The sequence below is a fragment of the Rousettus aegyptiacus genome, unplaced genomic scaffold (assembly GCF_014176215.1).
Source record: "Rousettus aegyptiacus isolate mRouAeg1 unplaced genomic scaffold, mRouAeg1.p scaffold_m13_p_1, whole genome shotgun sequence".
Taxonomy (NCBI): domain Eukaryota; kingdom Metazoa; phylum Chordata; class Mammalia; order Chiroptera; family Pteropodidae; genus Rousettus; species Rousettus aegyptiacus.
Genome location: NW_023416284.1, coordinates 25,317,287 through 25,337,699, shown reverse-complemented (window position 1 = coordinate 25,337,699; position 20,413 = coordinate 25,317,287). Strand labels below are relative to the sequence as shown.

At 49.3% G+C, this 20,413-nt stretch overlaps 1 protein-coding gene across 1 annotated transcript; it reads left to right on the top strand.

The window, feature by feature from the left end:
- The first annotated feature begins 2,536 nt into the window (after positions 1-2,536).
- Positions 2,537-15,936, top strand: HEYL (hes related family bHLH transcription factor with YRPW motif like). The gene is made up of 5 exons (XM_016140091.2): positions 2,537-2,646; positions 8,675-8,741; positions 9,801-9,884; positions 10,397-10,478; positions 12,927-15,936. The coding sequence occupies exons 1-5, from the start codon at positions 2,567-2,569 to the stop codon at positions 13,598-13,600; spliced, it is 987 nt and encodes a 328-aa protein (XP_015995577.2). The 5' UTR covers positions 2,537-2,566; the 3' UTR covers positions 13,601-15,936.
- The last annotated feature ends 4,477 nt before the right edge of the window (positions 15,937-20,413 follow it).

The following is a 20,413-nucleotide window of genomic DNA, read 5'->3' as shown; positions in this document are numbered from 1 at the left end:
GCACAAAACAGCTCCACGTGATAAAGAATTTTTCAGCCCAAAATGTCAATAATGCTGAGGTTAAGAAACCCTGAACTAGATTAGCACTGTCTAATTGAAATAGAACGGGAGCTGCACACACAATTAAATTTTTTCTAGTACTCACATTAAAAGTACTAAAAATAAAACCAGTAAATTTTAATAATACATTTTATTTAATCCAAGATGTATGAAATATTATTTCAACAGATAATCAATATAAACATATCAGTGCTTTTACTTTATATATATATTTAAAATTCTCATTTAAAATTATTACACACACCAATTTAGACCAGCCACACTTCAGGAGCTTAGTAGCTGCAAGTGTCTTGAGGCTATTGTATTGATGGCATAGCTTTAGGCTCAGTACTAGATAGTTTAGCTTAATGGTATTTGTTTTTTGTGAGTTAAAAACGAATAGCAGATTTTTAAAATTGTGCTAAGTGTATATAACATGAAAACTATATTTCAACCATATTTTTGTGTACAATTCACTACTAGTAAGTATATTCTCAGTGCATGCAATCATTACTACTATCCATCTTCCCCAACTGAAATTCTGTACCCAGGAGACAATAACTTCCCATTTGCCCCTCCACCTTTCAATGTAAGAACATCCAAACCTGTAGAGAATTTTTACAAGAGTTTATTGGAGCCAAATTGACGACAATTGCTGAAAAGCAACATCTCAAATGCTTCAGTATAGCTTAATGTTTAAGAGCTATTCTAGATAAGGTAATAAAGCCTAATGGTTTGGCTTTGGAACCAAATTGCCTTGTTGAATTCCAGCCCTTTCATTTACTACCTGCCCATCTTAACTAGAGTCATTCCACTTCTCTGTACCTCTGTTCCTCTTTTTTAAAGTGGGAAAGATAATAATATTACTACTTTATAGAGTTGTCAAGAATTAAAGGTGTTAATACTTACAAAAGAGTTTCGGGTGTTATAATGCTTACCAGATGTTAACTAGTCAGACTCCTCTATCTCCACCACACTTTCTCTCTTGGTAATCCATCTATTCCCATGGCTTTAAGTCCAACTTATTATCTAGTGACTTCCACATTTAAATACCCAGTGCAGAACTCTTTTCTGAGCTCCAGACCACCTAACTGTGCACCCCATTTTGATGCCCTGGAGCATTTCATATGAACACACCCCACAACAGAGCCTTTGCCCTTCCCCTGCAAATTCGTGTGTCTGGGGTGACCACCAGGACCTCCTGGGGAAGCAGAAGCTGGAGGTAGTGACCGCTCATGCCAGCTGTGTGTCAGTGTGTGTCAGTATATGTTTGTGTACTTGGCCAAGTGGTTGTGTCTGTGGACATGGGTAGAACAGAGCACGGGAATATTCTTTCCCACAGCCATAATCAAGTGTCCCCAAGCAGGTCTTGCTGTGGGGGTGAAAGTGCAGTCATTCTCAGATGACCAATTCCACTCTTCAAATAAAGGGGTGGTTTCTTCTGGGTCCTGGTGGGGAGTCAGAGGGAAGGACTTCTCTGACCCATCACATCAAGCCCATCTTCCTATCTCCTCCTCTCTGTCCATGAAGTCTCCTTTCAGGATGTTCCCATCTGCTTCCTTCTGAGCCTTAGGGGTTCCTCTGAGGTACTGGCTCATGAGGATGGCAGATGCATCTCAGAATCTTCTCTGAGTCCCCCTCCCAAAGGAGCCTCACACTAAGTAAACAGTTGGGTCTGTTAGGGAAGCTCGAGGGTGCCTTCCTGCCCCACTTTTGAGGCCAGTGCCACAGCTTCAGAATGAGCCCTCCAGGCACTCTTGGCTTCCCATGGTAGCTCCCCTTTGGTGAACTGGGAACCAATTCCCACAGGCATCCCCTGCTCCACCATCACCCAGTCAGGTCTCTCCAGGGACCTTGGCCAGAGCCGGTCCTGCTCAGGCAGTGCGGCCACAACTTCAGCTGACCCTTTTGGGAATGACAGCCACTTCTCATAGTTCTGACTACCTCCTCCCCAACACACACATGCATTCCATTTGCTCTGGACCCCTATGAGAGAAACTGCTGGGGGATTCTTGTCGAGGATCAGGCCACAGCCACCCCCACCAACCTCACCAAACCGGACGTGTCTGCCGCCCTCAGAACCCCAGGAGACCGAAACTGGAGGGGTCGACCTTCGCAGAACCTGGGGCAGTGCGGAGCAGCGCCTCTACAGACAGGCAGCGCCCCAGGAGAACTAGGGACAGACTAGGACCCCTGGCTTCCCTGGAGGGGAGGAGGTGGCTGCAAGGGCACCTGCCCAAGGCCACCCAGCACGCGGCGGCTGAGCCGGACCTCCCAGCCGTCGGTGGGGGCGGTGACTGCCTGGGGCCTTCCCACGCCTCGGCCGGCGCGTCACCGCGGGGGCGAGGGGGCGCCGGGCCGCCCGGGGCTGCGGCTCAGGAAAGGGCCCTGGGAAAGGGCGGCGGCGGCGCCCCCGGGGCGGGGCCGGGGCGGGGCCGGGGCGGGGCCGGGGCGGGGCCGGGGCGGGGCCGACTTCCTAGCTAGGAGGCAGCACAGCACAGCGGAGACCTGGAAGCCTGCGCTCACCATGAAGCGGCCCAGGGAGCCGAGCGGCTCTGACGGCGAGTCGGACGGACCCATCGACGTGGGCCGCGAGGGCGAGCTTAGGTAAGGGCCGAGGTGGGGCACTGGGCGCGCCGACAGGCTCAGCGAGCATGAGGACTCGTCTTCGATGCGGTCTTGGGAGATGCGGGTGTGGGCGACGGCCCTCAGGTGTGTGTGTTGGGGCGCGGGGCGGGGGGCGGGGAGCTGGGCGTGTGCAGTGTGTGCCGTTACACGCTACCTCCATCCCTTGGCCATTTTAGGGCTCGGGATGGAGGTAGCGTTCAGCTCGCAGGTCTGATGTCCAGTTGTGATTTTCTGTTTAAGTGCCCTGATGAGACTATTGGCAAGGAGTTTTCCCTGAAGCTCTTAGGAAAAACCCTTATAGACTGTTGGCACCACACCCCCTGTCTGGAATTCGCTGACTATGCAAAATAACCATACTTTCCCAATTTTACTCGGACTTGAGTGCACTTTTCATATAATATACAGAGAGCTTCCAGGGGAAGAAAGTCTTCCCTGCCTTGAACAAATTAGATTTTGGAATTAAGATTTATGTATTGAAGAAAATAATAGCTGACTTGCCCGTGGTCAGTACAAGGGCCTAGACTCCAATTCCAGTGCTCTTTCTACTGCATGGATGTCTTTCGCTCTCGGGACATATTACGATCTGCTTCAAACCTGTAGAACAAACTGCACATCTATAGTTTGGCTGCTTTCCTGTTCTGAGAACAACCTAATTCTTCAGGTTCCACATCTGTAATAAGGGTGTAATTAATAGAACCGACCAAATGGGAATATTGGGAAAATCAAATGAGATAGCATATGCCAAGGGCTTAACACTGAGTCTAGCCATAGCAAATGCTTAATTAATGTCAGATACGAAACACATGATACCCAGAACCCTGAAAGAGCTGCAGGGGCTGACTGGCAGTATGCAAGCCTGGGTCCCAGCTCTAAATCGGCTACCAACTCACCATGTGACCTTGGGCCATTGCTTTCCCTTTGTGAGCCTTTTTCCTCAGCAGTAAAATAAAGGAGGACTGGAAGTGGGCAAGAGAGGACTCTCTGAACTCTCCTGATTCATCCAAACCTGACTCCTTAGGATAGAATTGGAAGGGATATTCAGTTCATTTTAGGGATATTTTTAAGGACATTTCATAATTTCAGTTATCTCCATTTTTCTGAGACCAGGGGATCAATCACAAATCCTAGTAAAACGCCACCAGCTTTCAATTATTTATAGCTTATAATAGCTTATAATAAGGCAATAGATATTCCTCTTGGATCCTGTACATTAGGTTTGGGGGTATACGATACAATTTCCTAGGTGGCTTAGTAGCCTTTATAATTGTTTAGCAGAAACTGCACTTCAGAGAAGCAATTCTCTGAGTCTATGCCTGCTAGGAGCAGGGGAAGGGCCTAACACCACATGGTGGTCCTGGAGGGGGGTCTCGAATTCAATGTCATTGGGTCTTCATGACTCAGAGGCACAAAATTGATGCCAGTAGAGCTAGGCTGATCAATGCTGGCTTCGATCTTTCAATAATTTCCAGCCTGGCCAGTGACCTACCAGATCACACAAAGATCACGGACAGCATGGATGATGGAAGGAGAGACAGACTGTGGGTTGTGAAGACACCCAAGCAAGGAGAGGTCACTTACAACTAGAGGTGACAGGGTGGACTTCTTGAAGGTGGTGACATTTGGGCTGTAGCCTGAAGGATTAGTGAGCTGTTTTTTTTTTTCCCTATATAGCATTTTGTCCTTTCAGCCAGAGCCCATTTTTAGAGACTGTCTCAATCCTTAGAGGAGCAGATCCCATCAGAGGAGAGAAAGCAGTTGGCCATCTGGCAGAGCTGACTTATAGACCTCTCTTTGTAGCACTCTCCAAAGGGCCCTCCCCTCCAGCAGACATCAATACTTCAATTCAGGGAGCCTGAACGATGCCTGCTGTGGCCCAGACCCTGGGCTGGGCGTGGGGGGCCCAGATGTATCCTGCTTCAGCCTCTGCCCTCAGGGAACTCTCAGAGAAGAAGAGCTTAATGTACAAAGACAGCCAGATAAACAGTGGCAAGGGCCACAGGACTGGGGCAGCCAGCCTCCTTGGGGTCAGAGACAGGGCGCAAACCCCCACACTCAGAGCCGTGAGAGTAAAGAGCACAGTGTGTTCCATGTCACTGCGGGCATCTGCCTGGTGGTGATATCCTGCCCCATCTGTGGGAATTGCCCATAGAACTCCTATCTGAACCCAGCCCCCTGACATGCTGGGGCCCAACTGAGAATATAGCCTCTCCTCTTCCCCTCTGCAAACATTTAATGAGCAGCTGCCACATGTGAGGCACTGGGTCAGAGTCTGTGGGTTGTTCCTACATGATTTAAGGCACATGGTGGCCTTTGAAGTCAGATGGACCTGAGTTTGACTCTTACCACCATTAACTTGGGCTTTTTTGAACCTCAGTCTTCTCCCTTACAAAATGGGGAAGCTAATTCCTACCTCACAGGGTAAGGCTTCAATAAGGTAATGAAACTAAAGTGCATAGCTCCCTGCTTTGGCACAAGGTAATGTCCAATTAATGCTGTTCTCTAAGGGGTCACAATTCAGTTAGAGGGTATGTGATCATGAGGCATCATAGTCTAATGAAAAGACCGGAAGCCTGAAAACTGGACTTACTGGGCATGATTCTTAACTCTTTGTGTCTCTTTTGCTCCATCTATCAAATGATTATTTTTCCTAAATGTGAAATGGCCCCAATAATACTTATCTCACAGGGCTATTATGCAATAAACAAGAAAAGTTCATATGCATGTTCTGTCTAGAACAAAAAGTACTGGCTGTGTGATATACAAGATGGGACGATGAATATTTGGGGTACACTGGGAAGAACACTGGGTTAAATGCCAGTAGACTTGGCTCTAGTTCTGGAATTTCCTCTAATTTGCTGTGTGGCCTGGAACAGATCCCTTTACTTCTCTGAGTTTCCTCATTTTACTATTGGTCTCAGTGATCTCTGAGATTCCTTCACTGGGGACTTTGGTTGACATAAAATGAGTAGGATTATCTCCAAAGGGGCAATCCCAAGGGGAAACTGAGGATGAGTGCTGAGGGTGGTCAGGACTGGTAGTCAGACCACCTAGAAAACTGCCTCCACCTCAAGAGACCACCCCAGAATTCTGGCTAGGGACCACTCAGGGCCCTATCTTCTCTGGGTCCCTGAAAATCTGCCTTATTTTCAGACTCTTGGCCAAGAAGTTCTCACACCTCCCAATATTAAGGCCAGATCATGGACTGGAAGTGAGCTCAGGCTGAGCTCTTGGGAGCTTTAAGGATAAGGGGACTGGAGGGCTATTCAGAGAGACAGGAAATAGGAATTAAGAGGGAAAACAATGCTGAATTTGGAGCCAGAAGACATGGATTCCTACGTTGGCTTCGCTCCTTAACAGCTGCATAAGCTGGGCAGCCTGCCTTAGCTCTGCAAGCCTCAGCATCCTCATCTGTAAAATGGGGTTTTCATTAGGCTCACAGGCGGGAAATGTACATAGCGATGCCAAGAAAACTGTGAAGTGAGGTTTGCCTGTGAGATAGGAAGTGGGGCGGGGGCGAGGGGATAACACTGCAAAGAACTAGGGACTAGGAAGCTGGAAAAAGGAATGGCAGAGCCTCTTGCCCTGAAAGGGGCGCATCAGCCTCAACAGATGGTCCCTGAGGAAGGATCAGGCTGAAAGGTAGTGACGTGCACAATGATAACCCAATACCCCTAGAGATGCTTTGTCCAGCCTGGGGGGACAAAGGCCGGGTTTCTTAGTATACCTTGGCTCTTAGGGCTTGTCCCTAGTGAAGCTCTGTAAACAAGCTGCCTTAGAGATCACAGGATCTGGCCATCTGATCACCTCACCTAGCTTGCTGGTCCATCTCTCCCAGGAGCTTTCACTGGTCTCTTACCAGCCCTTCTCATCCAGATGTTTGGATGTAGGTATCCTCTTCCAGATGTGGCTGGACAAAGCCAGGAGCTTAGCAGCAGAATCTGACAGATGTTGATCTGGTCTCTCCTGCAGTCTTTTCTCTTTGAGCAGTTGATGAAAATGACCCAAACTCTGTTGCCAAACGGGTAGTCACGGGAGCTGGGACCCTCCCGCCCCATCCCACAAAGGCCTAGGACATAGATTTTATGGTGCCACCTCTCTGTTCCCAGTAATGCCAAAGATGAGGACAGGAGGAGGGAGCTCAACCATGAGCTCTGCCATGTTCCAAGCACTTGCTGAGTGCAGGGGCTACAAAACCAAAAAGAGTCTGACATGGTTCATGGCCTCATGGAGCTTACAGACTTGTTGAAGAGATAGTCATTAATCAAATAATCTTGTAACTATAAAACAACGAACGCGTATTACTGCTGTGAATGCAGGATGCTGGGAGAGTATAGAGCAAGGGATACCTAGTGGAAAGGGGGATGTCAGAAAAAGCTCCCCCAGGAAGGTGACATTTGGGTTGAGCCCTGAAAGGTGGTGTAAGTTATTAGGCAAAGGAGCTGGGGCTTGGGGGTGGGAAGATGGGATGGACCAGAGAATTCTAGGCTAGGGGAACAGTGTGTGCAGCCACAGGAACAAGTTAGCACAATCACAGGCTGGAGCACATAGCACAAAAGGGAGTTGAGTCTGGGAGGTGACAGGGGCCAGCTGGACCAGCTAAAGATAATGGCCTTGATCCAAAAATCATTGGGAAGCCCCTAAAGAGTTTTAAGAGAGCGATGAGATCAGATTTGCATTTAAATGATCACTCTGCCTGCTCATAGAGGTTGACAGGGGTGCAAAGGGACCCAAACAATAGACTCTTGCAGTTGTCCAGATGAAAGGTGATAGAGTCTTGGTGCTGAGAGCAGCAGTGGAGATGAGGACAGTTGTGGGATGTATTTTACACACGTAATGAGTAGATTTTGACAAGGTGAGGTGAGGACTGAATCAGAATCAGAGATGGTGGCCAGGTGTCCACCTTGCAGAACTGGGAGCTGGGTTGGTGTTCCTGAGACGGGAACCCAGGGGGAAGAGGAGAAGCGTCAGGCGGAGGCAAGCTCATGGGCTCCTAAGATGTGTGGCATCTTCCATTTGAAATGGCAAGGGAGTCCCTTTGTCTAAGGTTATCTGTTGATATGGTGCCTCCCCATGGGAGCTGCTCATCTGGAGGGTGGGGCCTGGCTGACCTATCCAGTCCAACCTGGGCCGGAATGGGACCTCCCCTGTGTTGGCCAAATGAATGATCCTCGATGCAACCCATCGAATTCCCTCCATGCCAAAAGGACCCCTGAAGCAGGAAACCTTTAAGAGGGCGAGCAGTTGGGCCCGGGAGGATTTGGGTCAGTCTGGGCAGGAAAAGCCCTCGAGAGCTGAGCCTCTTTCCTGTGATGGGGGCTTCTGGGCTGCGAGCAAACATCCATCCTTTAGCCAGGCTTGCGAAGGGAAGGCTGTAGTGAGGCGGGGTGGGGCCTTCTGGGGGAAGCCAGGACAGTGTCCCGAGAGTCAGAGAGGGGCCTGTGACCCAGATGCCGCTCCCCCTTGCCCCCAGCCGTGCTGCGTGGGAGGCGGCGGCAGCTGCAGCCCCAGCAGAGGGCGGGCGGCCGGCGCGCCGGGCCCGTGGGAAGCGGCGGCATCTGCTCTTTCCACGCTCGTTCCCAGCGGCTCCCTCTGAAACCCAACCCGCCGGCCCAGCCCCGCCGCCGCTGGCCCGTGCCCTCGCCCGCCCCGCCTGGGGATCGGTTTGCAGGAGCCAGAGTGGCCGGCTGCGGTTCCCAACACCCGCCCTCTGGCCGCAGTGAAGAGGGGAGTAGGGCAGGGGCAAGAGCCAAGGCCACCCACCCCCACCCCAGGGGCCCTAGCCGCCCCTGGGGCAGGACACCAAGTGCAAGGGAGGACTTGGCTCAGGGAGAAATGAACTCCCGGGAGAAGGGGAGAGAATGTCCCCTCCCACGCCTGCCCTGCACCTCCTCCCCGCTTGGGAGACCACAGCCGCCCCAGGAGGGGGCTGTGCCCGCCTCCGAGGTCACTCCGGGCCAAGGAGATGATCCCCCATGTCTGAAGAATTTGCTTTTCTCTTCCTTTCCAGCCAGATGGCCAGGCCGCTGTCTACCCCCAGTCCTTCGCAGATGCAAGCCAGGAAGAAACGCAGAGGGGTGAGTGTCTCAGTAGAGTTGCCCAACAGAGGTTTACTCTGGGTCCCCAGGGGTCTGGCCTGGAGAACCCTGGTCAGACACATCGCCTCACGCTAAACTTCCTGGGTTCAAGTCCTGACTCTGCCAGTAGCTAGAGGGAGTGATTTTAAGTAAGACACTTAACCTCTCTGTGCCTTGTTTCTTCAACTATGTAACTGAAATAATGATAGTATGTACCTCAAAATGTCGTTTTGAAGATTAAGTGAATTAATCTAATATACTTAGAACAATACCTGACACACAGTTAACCATTATTATTTATTCCAGCCTTTCTCCTCTTCTAATAGAGCCCAGAACTTTCATTTTCTATGTGCCGAGGGGTGAGCGAGGGGTCAGACAAAGGAAGAGCCCCTGCTTGTTTGCCATCTTCTCCCAGCCCCAGTTTCCCCCCAAGATGCAGCTGTGCTTCTGCACTGGGAGCTGAGAGACCTGGGATCTGGCAGAGACGAGCCCTGCTACTCACTAACCATAAAACCTTAGGCAAACCGCTTCTGTCCAGCCCTCGTTTTCTTTATTGACGAAATGGGGGTCATAATTTCTGCACCGCTAGCGGCATTCTGCTACCAGTACTGTGAGGGGAGAATGAGATGATGTGAATGAAGGGCCTTGGCAGCTGGAGAGGGCAATGCCTATGACTCCTCGGACCTCATGGCGCAGCACCTGAAGGGGTACCACTGGCCCAGCGGGGGCCTCCAGGGCCTACTCCAGTGCTGTGGCAGGTGTCCCTGTTCTGATTGGTTGGTGCCCTGCTGTACCAAGAGTTAAACATTTTGAAGATTCTCCCGGCTACAGACCCAGACGAGAGATCTGAATTCTCCTCCCAGTTTTGCACATCCTTGCTGTGTGACCTTAAACAAATCACTGCCCCTCTCTGAGCCTCGGTTTCCTCCTCCATAAATTTTGTGAGGATTTATCATCCTCACAAAAATATTGTGAGAGAAGATATGAGTCCATGTCCATCAAGGCACGCTGGAAATTCATGAGGTGCCTTTGTGTAACTTCTCGTCATTGTTTTTTTAGATCATAGAGAAACGGCGCCGAGACCGCATCAACAGCAGCCTTTCTGAATTGCGGCGCTTGGTCCCCACTGCCTTTGAGAAGCAGGTATGTGACATTGCTGATCGTGCTAGAGGGAAGGCTGTTTGGATGGCAGATAAGGCTCACGTCTCATGGCATCTCTTACTGACTGGTAGTAGCTGCCCAAAGCGCCGTGATAGCACGTACTGCTATCTGTCACTGGCCCCCTAGGAATAAGTGGAATGGAAATTTATACTTCCTGAGGTGTCTCAGGTGTTATGGCTTTGTGTCCATCAACCCATTGAATTGAACCCTCAAAATGACCCTGAAGGATAGGGATTATTATGCCATTGCACAGGTAAGGAAACTGAAGCACGGAGAGGTGAAGTAACTTACACTGGGTCATACAACTAATAAATAAAGCGCCTTATTCCTCTGCACTACTCACATCTTCGGAGCTATTAGAAAGTGGAACAGGCTTTGCAGGGAGTGAACACTCTCCCATTGAGCATGTTGGGGCGGAGGGATGACAGTGAGGAGTCGCGTGAGTGACAGAGTTCAGCTGGGGGACTTCACCCTTCTGTCTCCCCTCCACACAGGGCTCCTCCAAGCTGGAGAAAGCTGAGGTCCTGCAGATGACGGTAGATCACTTGAAAATGCTCCACGCCACTGGTGGGACAGGTACTGATGCTCTGATCCCCTGGGAATCATTCATGCAGCCAGTATTTTGGGGCTCGGCCCTGGGGATACACTGGTGAGCAAAGTAGAAGAGGTCCCTACCCTCATGGAGCTCACAGTCTAGAGAGAGACTGAAGTAAATGCAGGTGGAACATTTATAAAGTTTGCCTGTCCTCTTTTTTCAGCATCTTCTTCTCCACCCTCAGTGTCTCCATTCCTTCCAACCCTTTCCTCCACTCTACTCCTTCCAGTCTAGACCTTGGAGGAGGTTTTCTCCAACAGACTATTACTACTGACCTTACCCGCCAGGGCCTCGTTAAGCATTAGCCTGAATGAGCTCATTCTCACTGGGATCCTGGTGGAATGGGCCTGCCTGAGATTTTTAGCCACAGATGGTTCACTGGCACGCCTATCCACTGGCCTAGCCTTCTGGGCTGTAGTGTAATTTGCAGTACTGAGCTGACATGTCATGCCCACCGCTGAAGATCAGTAGCAGGATTGTAGTAAAATACAAATGTAACTCCTTCCGTTATTTGGAGCTAATCTATTACAACAGACTCATGCAACTGTGGCTTTAAACTCTGGATAAATAGAAATTTTGTCTACATGAAGCCTCTTTGTGTATTTTGGCGATTTCATAGTAGAGAAAACCTTGAAAGCTCCAGAGACTCGGCCACAAAAACCTAAGTCCTAAAACCTTAACCTGCTTGCTCCCTTTGGAGGGGACGGTCACATTTTACGTGGCCCAACCTGGTGCTCCTCAGTGTGCAGCACTGTCACCCGTGAGCAGGCAGAGTTGTGGGTCACACCCCAGAGATTCTGAGACAGTGGGTGTGGATTGGAGTTTAGGAATTTGCAAGATTAGCAAGCTCGCCTGATGACCCTGATGCAGGTGGTCGCTCTGAGAACTTCTGCCAGAGGAACACAGGGTCAATGGTGCAAACTTCTGTCTCTAAACAACCCGTGGGGGAGATATTTCAAACTACATTTGTGGTCATCCAATTAAAAGGAAAGTCGTACTTTGTACTTTCGAAATGCTTTGACTAACGTTATCTCATTTGGTTCTCTCAAGAACCTCGTGAACGGGGCTGGCTGCTGCCTTCCCTATCTTCTGGCTAAGGGTTAATGTGAAAACAGAATTGTGGTTGAGAGCACTGGCTTTGGACTTGAATCCTGGCTCTACTACTAATTATCTTTATGACCTCGGACAAATGATTTAACTTCTCTATGCCTCAGTTTCCTCATCTCTAAAATAGGAATAATGAAAGGATTCTATGAAAATTAATACAATACAGCGAATATAACTTAGACAATATTGTCTTTGTAGAATTGTCTTAATAAAATTAAGACAATACAAATTAAGTGCTTAGTAAGAAGTCAACAATGCTAGTTAAAAAAGAACAGTGAGCACAGAAGGTGTAGGGTTTTACTCGAAGTCAGCACAGCTTGGTATACTACAGAGCCAACATACTTGCTGCCAAAGAGGCCTGACTTCAGACATCATCTCCTGCCCAGCTGTCCCTCTGTGGAGGCCCCAGCCATGACCCAGATGTTTGCTGCCATAGTCATGAGGCCATTGCTCACCCAGGCTGTTCTGTCTCTGCCCAGAAGGTGGTCAAGAGAAGGGCAGGGATAAGGAGGCAGTGAGAATACACCTGTGGGTAGTCCACCTGATCATTCCTCACCGACATCAGCCAAAGAGAGGGTCCCCAGCCTGATGGCAGCAGCTGAGGACCAAAGAGGGGTCCTGCTTTCCAGACTGCCCTTTGGGCTGGGGGACAAACTGTAATTCCTATAGGAGCCAAGCCAGTAATATAAATGATAGCTAATTTTTAATTTACTGAGCATTTCTGTGTGCTATTTTATTTCACCCTCACAATCCTCTGTAGCAGGTACTGTTATATGTCCATCTAATAGCTAAAGAAATCAAAGCAAAGAGAGATTAAGAGACTTGTCCACCGTCAGGCAACTAGTGAAATGATAGAACTGGGATTCGGACCCAGCTCTGCTGGCCTCCAAGGACCTCAGGCTTCACTGCTCCACTATGCTGCCTTCTCCAAGGGGTCCCCCGGCCTCTGCCCGTGTCAGCAGGCAGGATTGTTCTCCACCTCCATGTGCACAGCCCTTGCACATCCGGAAACTGTCTACTTAAATGACATCTTGATCACAGAGTTTCATCTTTGTATTAGTCATGAACTGTGCTGAAAACAATACTTTACATTTCATAATGCTTCGTGAGTTAGTGAACTCATTTGATCCTCATAACCTACCCCCTCTACCCCAGTAGGATGATGATTCGCACTTTACAGGTGGGGAGACAGGGACTCAGAGAGGTGAGGGGACATGCCCAAGGGAGTGAGTGGGGAAGGCGGGTCTAGAACTCAAACAGACTGCTTCCAGGCTTGGTAGGTATCCCCTGCTGGCATGCCCTCATCATGCCTCACTTTGCAGGATTCTTTGATGCCCGAGCCCTGGCAGTCGACTTCCGGAGCATCGGTTTCCGGGAGTGCCTCACTGAAGTCATCAGGTACCTGGGGGTCCTGGAAGGGCCCAGCAGCCGTGCGGACCCCGTCCGGATTCGCCTTCTTTCCCACCTCAACAGCTATGCAGCCGAGATGGAGCCTTCGCCCACGCCCACTGGGCCCTTGGCCTTTCCTGCCTGGCCCTGGTCCTTTTTCCATAGCTGTCCAGGGCTGTCAGTCCCAAGCAGCCAGCTCGCCATCCTAGGAAGAGTGCCCGGCCCCATCCTCCCCAGCACTTCCTCTCTTGCGTACCCCATCCCAGCCCTCCGAGCCACTCCTGTGCGCAGAGCCGCTGGCACCATCCTGCCAGCCCGGAGGAATTTGCTGCCCAGTCGAGGGGCACCTTCTACCCGGAGGGCCCGCCCTCTGGAGAGGCCAGCTGTCTCCCTGCCCATGGCCTCCAGCAACAGGGCTGCCAGGAGCAGCCACATGGCATCCCTCCTGCGGTCTTCTTCCCCCACCCCCTCTGGAGTTACGGGGTCCCCTGCTTATACAGCTGTTCCTGCCCCCAGGCCCTCTTCCCCGGGGCCAGCCGGGAGGCCCACAGGAGCTGTGCTCTGCCGCTCCTGGGTCTCCGAAATCACAGAAGTTGGGGCTTTCTGAGCTGGCTTTCCCCCCAGGAGTGAGGAGAGTTCCTTTTGCAGGAGCTCTGAAAGTGGCACTGCCTTTTCTGCCGTGCCCCCTGGACTGGCTCATGCATGAAGGTGTCTTCTTCTGACAGAAACCCCCTCCTCCTTTGGCCCATCTCCCCTCCTCACTGCTCATCCAAGCCTGTCCACCCAGATCTCCTGGAGCTGTTTTGATCTCAGAAGCTGGTCTCGCTTCTTACCTGGACAGAGGAGTCCCAGGAGACCCCAAAGTGCCGTGCCCAGACTCCTTTCCTACTCCAGTATGCATGGGGCAGCTGTCATGAATCTCAGTTCTGGGAACAAAGATTTGACCTAAAAGGTATCATAGCCTGAGGCTTGCTGCTTCCTTAGAGAGATCAGACCCCAACCAGGAACAATGACTGACTGACTGGCTGAAGCCTTCCAAGGCCCAAGGGGACAGAACTTGGTGTCTGCCTCGCTTCCTGAGACAGTAATGGAGCAGGGGCCACAAAGAGGTCTCCTGAGAACCCTGTCTGCCCCTGCCCGCCTGTCTTCAGCCTACCACATCACAGTGAACCACAGGATGGACCTGCAGTCTACCACGGCCAGAGCCTGGGGGTTGGAGGCCCAGCTGGGCCTGCTCCTGCCCTCTTCCCAGCTTCAGACACCCACCCTCCAGCTGACCAACGGTTCCCTGCACACAGCTGGGAGGTTTCCTGGCAGCAGTTAGGCTCCATGACAGGACGTCCGTACCCCCAGGCCTGGGACGGCACTCACAGACAGAAGCCAGGATCCAGCAGAGAGCCCAGTTCTCTGCCTCTCACATCGTCACCATCCTCCAGGCATGTAGTCCCTATTGGTTGCACAGTGTGGAGAGCTATATTCCCACGTGATGGCGCCCAGAGAGGAATCCTCTTGGGATTCAGCACCAGACACTTGTACTGCCTGGTTTGCATCCGGCTCATGGAGCCCAGACTGCTAGCACAGCCAAGGGCTGTCGGGCTGGACAAAAATAACTGCAAGGAGGGGCAAGAGGAAGGACTGTCAGGCGGCTCAGCCCTGCAAGGTCACACAGTGGGTTGAGGGCCTGAGATCCTGTTCACCCAGGATTCCATGCGGCTGGCTTTGCTCAGAGGCCATTTCATTACCCATCTCCAACTCAGGCCACTTTTCCTCTAACAGAGGGAACAAATATCCCGGCTGCCATTCCCGGTGGAAGATCAGAGGCCGGACAAGGTTGGAGCAGACCAAGGACTGGCGTTCAGCGGGACCAGTGTTGCCAGACCCGCTGTAAAATGTAGAAACACTCCTGTGCTCGTTGGCAAATACCTGCTTCCCCCGAGCGCCCCCTCCACCAAGCGGCTTTGCCCCCAGGACCTCCTTATGCCTGGCTGACCCAAGGCCGTGGGGTCCTCCAGCTGGCAGTTCTTCTCTGGTGCTTATTCCACACTTGTTATTAAATATTTTTTGAAGGTCACCCCTGGGAAGATTCTCCCACTTCCACCCTTTGGTGGAACTAACCACCTTCCCTAGAAACTGAATTGAGGAGACTCCATGGGCTCAAAAGTAGAGTTTGTAAAAACCCTGAGGAAAAAGGGCCCTTTCAGAGAAGTGGGTCAGAGGGCAGAGATCATTTAAATGACCCAGAAAGCTCTTTTGAAAAGGAAAATTCCTCAGGAGGCATAAAGAGCTAAGTAATTCTTTCGCTTCTCAGTGTTAGTTCCCTCAGATTGCTGCCCTCCTGGACCCATCCATCTGAGTTGTGCAGCAGTGAGGAGAGAGGGAGTCATTTCAGGGAGTGAGTCACTGGCCTGGGGTGCTGCTGGGGGTGGCGGGGAGGGCTGTCAGCAGCGTCCCAGGAACTGGGAGGAGGACAGAGGGAGGTGGCAGAAGGCTCAGACCAACTCCACTTTCTCAAAAAAGGCTGGAAGAACTCTTCCTCCCCCTCCCCCTCTTCCTCTCCTCCCTCCCTGTCTCAGGTGGTGGCTCACTACTCCCAAGGTATCGGGTCAGTGCTGCAGTCCTGGCGACTTCCTGGCTTGAGAATCCAGCATTTACTCACAATGGCGCTGTAGGAAGCCCGGTTTTGTTGTTTCCAGCGCCCAATTCCAAAAGAATCTGTTCACATCACTGAGTGAGGTGGGGTGGCCCCAAACGTTCAGCATCTTAGCTGATCTCAGGTTTATTCTCCTGAGAGATTGTGGGGGGAAAGGCGACTGGATGTGTTTGTTTCTGTGGTTGAGGATTCGTATCTTTTGTTTATATTTCTGAGCCTCACTGATACCTTCGACTCCTACCCCATTGCTGGGGTTGTTACAGACATCAAATAAAGTTTAGTTCTTCTGGAAACTTCTGAGTGATTCTACTTCTTAAGTATCTAGAGTCCGTCCACTTCTCTCTGGACCCACAGCCATCCCCCTGGTCTGGCCACAGACACTTAACCCCCAGATCACTGCCCTCTATAGGTCGCCTTCTTCCTCTCTTGCTTTGTCAATCAGTTCTGAACAGCAACCAGAGAGAGCTTTAAACATGCAAAGTGTATCATATCGACTCTGGTTTAAAACCGTTACTTTTGTACCCTGTTATTTCAAGGATAAAATCCAAGCTTTTCCTCTTCTGGTTTCGGCCTCACTTCCAGCCTCATTTCCTGCCAATCCCAATCTTGCTCCCTGTGCTTCCGCCGCCCTGGCCCACCTTCATTCATTTCCTCAACGTTCCAACTATGTTGCCACCTCCCCGACTTTGCACATGCTGTTCCCTTACCTAGAATGCTCTTCCCCTACCCTTTGCATGCCCTCTTCATACCCTCGGGCCTTGGCTTAAAGGTCACCTCCTCAGAGAGCCCTTCCCTGACTACTATGCTTGAACAGTTAACTTGTCTCAAAGTCCCCTATTCCTTCCCTTCATAAGGAACTTGCCATTGCACATCCACTTATGTGTGTGTGTACTTGTTAGTTAACCGTCTCTCTCACCAGCATGTAAGCTCTGGGAGGCCGGGACCATGGCTGGTTTGCTCTCTACCCTATATCCAGAGTCAAGCACTGCGCCTGGCTCAAAGTCGGTGTTCAATAAACATTTGTTGAATAAATGAACTGGGGAGGCAAGGAATCTTCCGGACTTTGGCTGCTGGATCGTTGTACAGGCCCCTGTAGATGTGAACCTTTGACCAACTTTGTGGGGAGGCTGGAGAGTGAAGTGAGAGCCAGGGCCAGGGGACTGGAAGTTCTGACCAATGGTGAGGAGGCACTGGCCAAAGAAAAGTGTGAGTGTGCCGGCTCTGGAATGCACGTGACAGCCGAGAACAGGCAGGCGTCCCTGCCAGCAGGTATTGTTCTCTACTCTTGGCCTGGTTCTCTCTGATGGATTTGGCTTGCAACAAATCCAACAAACATTCACGGAGGTCTGCTCTGAGCCAGGGGAGGCATGGCTGAGCCAGAGATGACAAGGACACCGTCACCCTGAGGTTGTGTAAGTGACAGTTTGGTGAGGTGAGAGTGGAGAAAGAGGTCTGTTGAAAAGGCTGAGGGGACATAGAGAGGGTATCTGCCACTGCCTAGGGCGGTCATGGGGGAGGGAGTGCTGGGCAGAAGGCTTCCTGGAGGAGGATGAAGGGAGGCATTCTAACAGCAGAGGGAACTGTATGTGCAAAGACTGAGCTCTGGAAGTTGACTCTAAGTTGAGCACAGGCCCTCCACCACAGAGAAAAAGGTAGGCTAGTCTGGGCACTGAAGCCAGACTTCCTGGGTTTAGGCTCTATCTCCGTCACTTATCAGGGTTGTGGCCTTGGGCAAATTACTTAACACCCTGAATCTCAACTTTTTCATCTTTAAAATGGGAATGATGCAGTAATGGCTACCGTTAACTGAGCGTTACCTATGTACCAGACATCGTACTAAATGTTTTTCTTGGAATGTCCCCATTTTACAGATGAGGAAACTGAGCCAAGGCACCGTCTCCTCAGCTTAGGTGAGAAGTGAATGGGGTAACACACATAAAGCCCTCGGTACCATACCTGGGTCATATGGAACGCTCGGTCAGTCATAACCATTCATATCATTAATGGAATGAGGCTGGATCCAAACTGTGAAAGTTGTCAGTGCCATGCAGAGTCGGGCTTCAGCCTGTAGGTGATGGAATGAATCCATGGCAGGTTTTGCCAGGCAAATGCCAAGGTCAGACCTTTTTTAGGAAACACCCGCTTGGAGTAGTGTGCTCGGCTGACTAGGAGGAGGAGTATTCAGACTTAAGTCCACCCTTTTGTTGGAAACACCTAGATGTTTTTTAAAAAGATCAGTGCCCAGGCCCCAGAGATAATGATTTAACGTATGCGGTGGGGCTTGGGCACCCCGTAAGGAGGTATAAGTACAAGAGTCAGGATTTCTTTCCTAATTAAGGTCAATTTCCATTCAGTAGGTGAATTGAACTTCAGCTTGTGAGGATGAAAAGGGCTGACACTTTCGGAGAAGTGAAGTAGAAATTAATTTCCACAAGAGCGTCTCTGTCCCCCAGCCCCAGCGCCCCCCATTCCCCTTCCAAGCTCTATTTTCGGCCATCTTCATTACTCATACTAAGAAAAATACAAAATTTTTCTTATTTTGTTTGTTGTTGAGCTGCTGCAGGAGGCAGGGATGTCTCTGTGTGGGTGTGGTTGTTCTGCCCCGCCATACCTACAACAGTGGCATTAAACGATAGCAGTCAATAAACATTGGTTGAGTTAATAACAATAGCTCACATTTATTAAGTACTAAGTGCCAGATGCTGTTCCAAACACTTTTCGTGTATCACCTCATTTCACTTTTTCAATAGTTTTATGAGGCAAATCCTAACATCCCCATAGCCAGATGAGCAAACAGGTGTAGGACTCTCATGGTGCTAGTGAGTATGTGATGGAGCCAGACTTTTAATCCAAGTGGTCTGACTTCAGAGACTGAATTCTTAGCCACTTTGCTATGGTGCTCTCAAGTGAGTGAGTGAATGAATGAATAAAAGAAAGGGAATGAAAGAAGAGTAATTGTTTATTGAACTCATACAAGAAACAATGGATTTTACGGTCTGATAGATTTGGGTTAAAATTCCAGACTTTCTATGTTTTGAAATACATGATTTGGACAAGTTTCTGAGTGTCTCTAAATCTCAAGGTTCTTATGGGCAGAATAGGAAAAACCTACCTTTTTATCTACCAAATGTTAGCATTTATCATATTGTCCCCATTCTTGATCCATTACTGTCCTCTAGTGGTCAGTTAAAATAATGGCTTCGTAATGATTATGCTAAATTTAAAATCCCTAAATAGTGTAGCCCCAAAACCAGCAGTTTCTTTAGATAAAACAGACTGTGGTTCTTGGTTCCTTTAGTCTCCTGGACCCTATTAGTCTTCAGGGACTAAGGGAAGATCAGGCTTCCTCAAAGGGAAACAGGAAGGACTAGCCGCATGCGGGTCCCTGCAGGGCAGAATGGCTCCAAAGAAATGATCCTCATGAAAAATAAGTTAGCCCAATTCCCCACCTGAATGAACACACAAAAAGGATAATACACTTGATAGATCACAGAGCTGAGTTTTCCAGGCCTTAAAACAACATATTTTCTCTATGTGGTAGTTAATTTTATGTGTCTACTTGACTGGGCTATGGGGTGCCCAAATAGTTGGTCAGATATTATTCTGGGTGTATCTATGAGATTATTTTTGGACAAGATTAACAGTTACATTGGTTGACTGAGTAAGCAGATTGCACTCCATAAGGTGGGTGGGCTTCATTCAATCAGTTGAAGACCTGAACAGAACCAAAGGCTGAGTAAGAGGGAACTTGGCCTGCCTGATGCATTGGGCAGGGACATTAGTCTTTTCTGACCTTCTTACTCAAATTGAAACATCTGATCTTGAGCCTGATGGCTTTTGGACTGAATATTACACTGTCAGTTCTTGTGGTTCTCAGGCTTTCATACTCAGAGTGGAACTACACATCAGCTTTCCTGGGTCTTTAGTTTGCACCTGCAGATTTTGGGACTTCTCAGCTTCCATAATTATGTGAGCCAGTTTCTTGTAATAAGTCTTCCTCTCTTTCTCTTCTCTGCCTGTCTCTCTCTGCGCGTGCGCGCGCGCACACACACACACACACACACACACATCCTATTGGTTATGTTTCTCTGGAGAACCCTGACTAATATACCCTATTTTATACAAACTGTTTTAGGGGATGGAAAAAAGGGAAAGTTACCTAACTCATTTTCTAGTACTAGTATAACCTTAACATAAGGCCCAAGCAAGGCCAATTAAAGGTGAGAACACTATAGAACAAGCTTAGTTATGATAATAGATGCAAATATCCTAAATAATAAAGCAAAAAACAAATACATTTTATATAAAAATATAGAAATGTTTAGTAGATTTTAACCAAAAATGCAAGAATGGTTTAACACCAGGAAAACAATTCCTGTATTCTGAAACTTAATACATTAAAAGATTAAAAGCACACGATCACTTTAATAAATGCATTAAAATCACTCGATGAAATTGAACATTCATTTTTTCCCTTAATCTTGGCAAATTAAGATTAGTTGGGTAATACATTAACCTGATAAGGATATTTACCAAATACCTAGACATCATACTTAAGGATGATGCAAAAGTCAAAAACAAGAGAAGAATGTTCTCTATTCACAATTTTATTGGCATTCCTAGCTAATGAAATAAAATAATAGAAAAAAATGAGAAGTTTAAGCCATAGAAAAGACTACTTCTAAGGGACATGTGCATCCATATGTTCACTGCAGCATTATTTACAATAGCCAAGATACGAAGGCAATCTGGGTATCCATCAGTGGATGA

Coding starts and splice junctions, on each gene's coding strand:
- HEYL (XM_016140091.2), top strand. CDS start 2,567: ATGAAGCGGCCCAGGGAGCCGAGCGGCTCTGACGGCGAGTCGGACGGA. Junction 2,647..8,674: donor GGCCGCGAGGGCGAGCTTAG/GTAAGGGCCGAG, acceptor CTTCCTTTCCAG/CCAGATGGCCAGGCCGCTGT. Junction 10,479..12,926: donor CCACGCCACTGGTGGGACAG/GTACTGATGCTC, acceptor CTCACTTTGCAG/GATTCTTTGATGCCCGAGCC.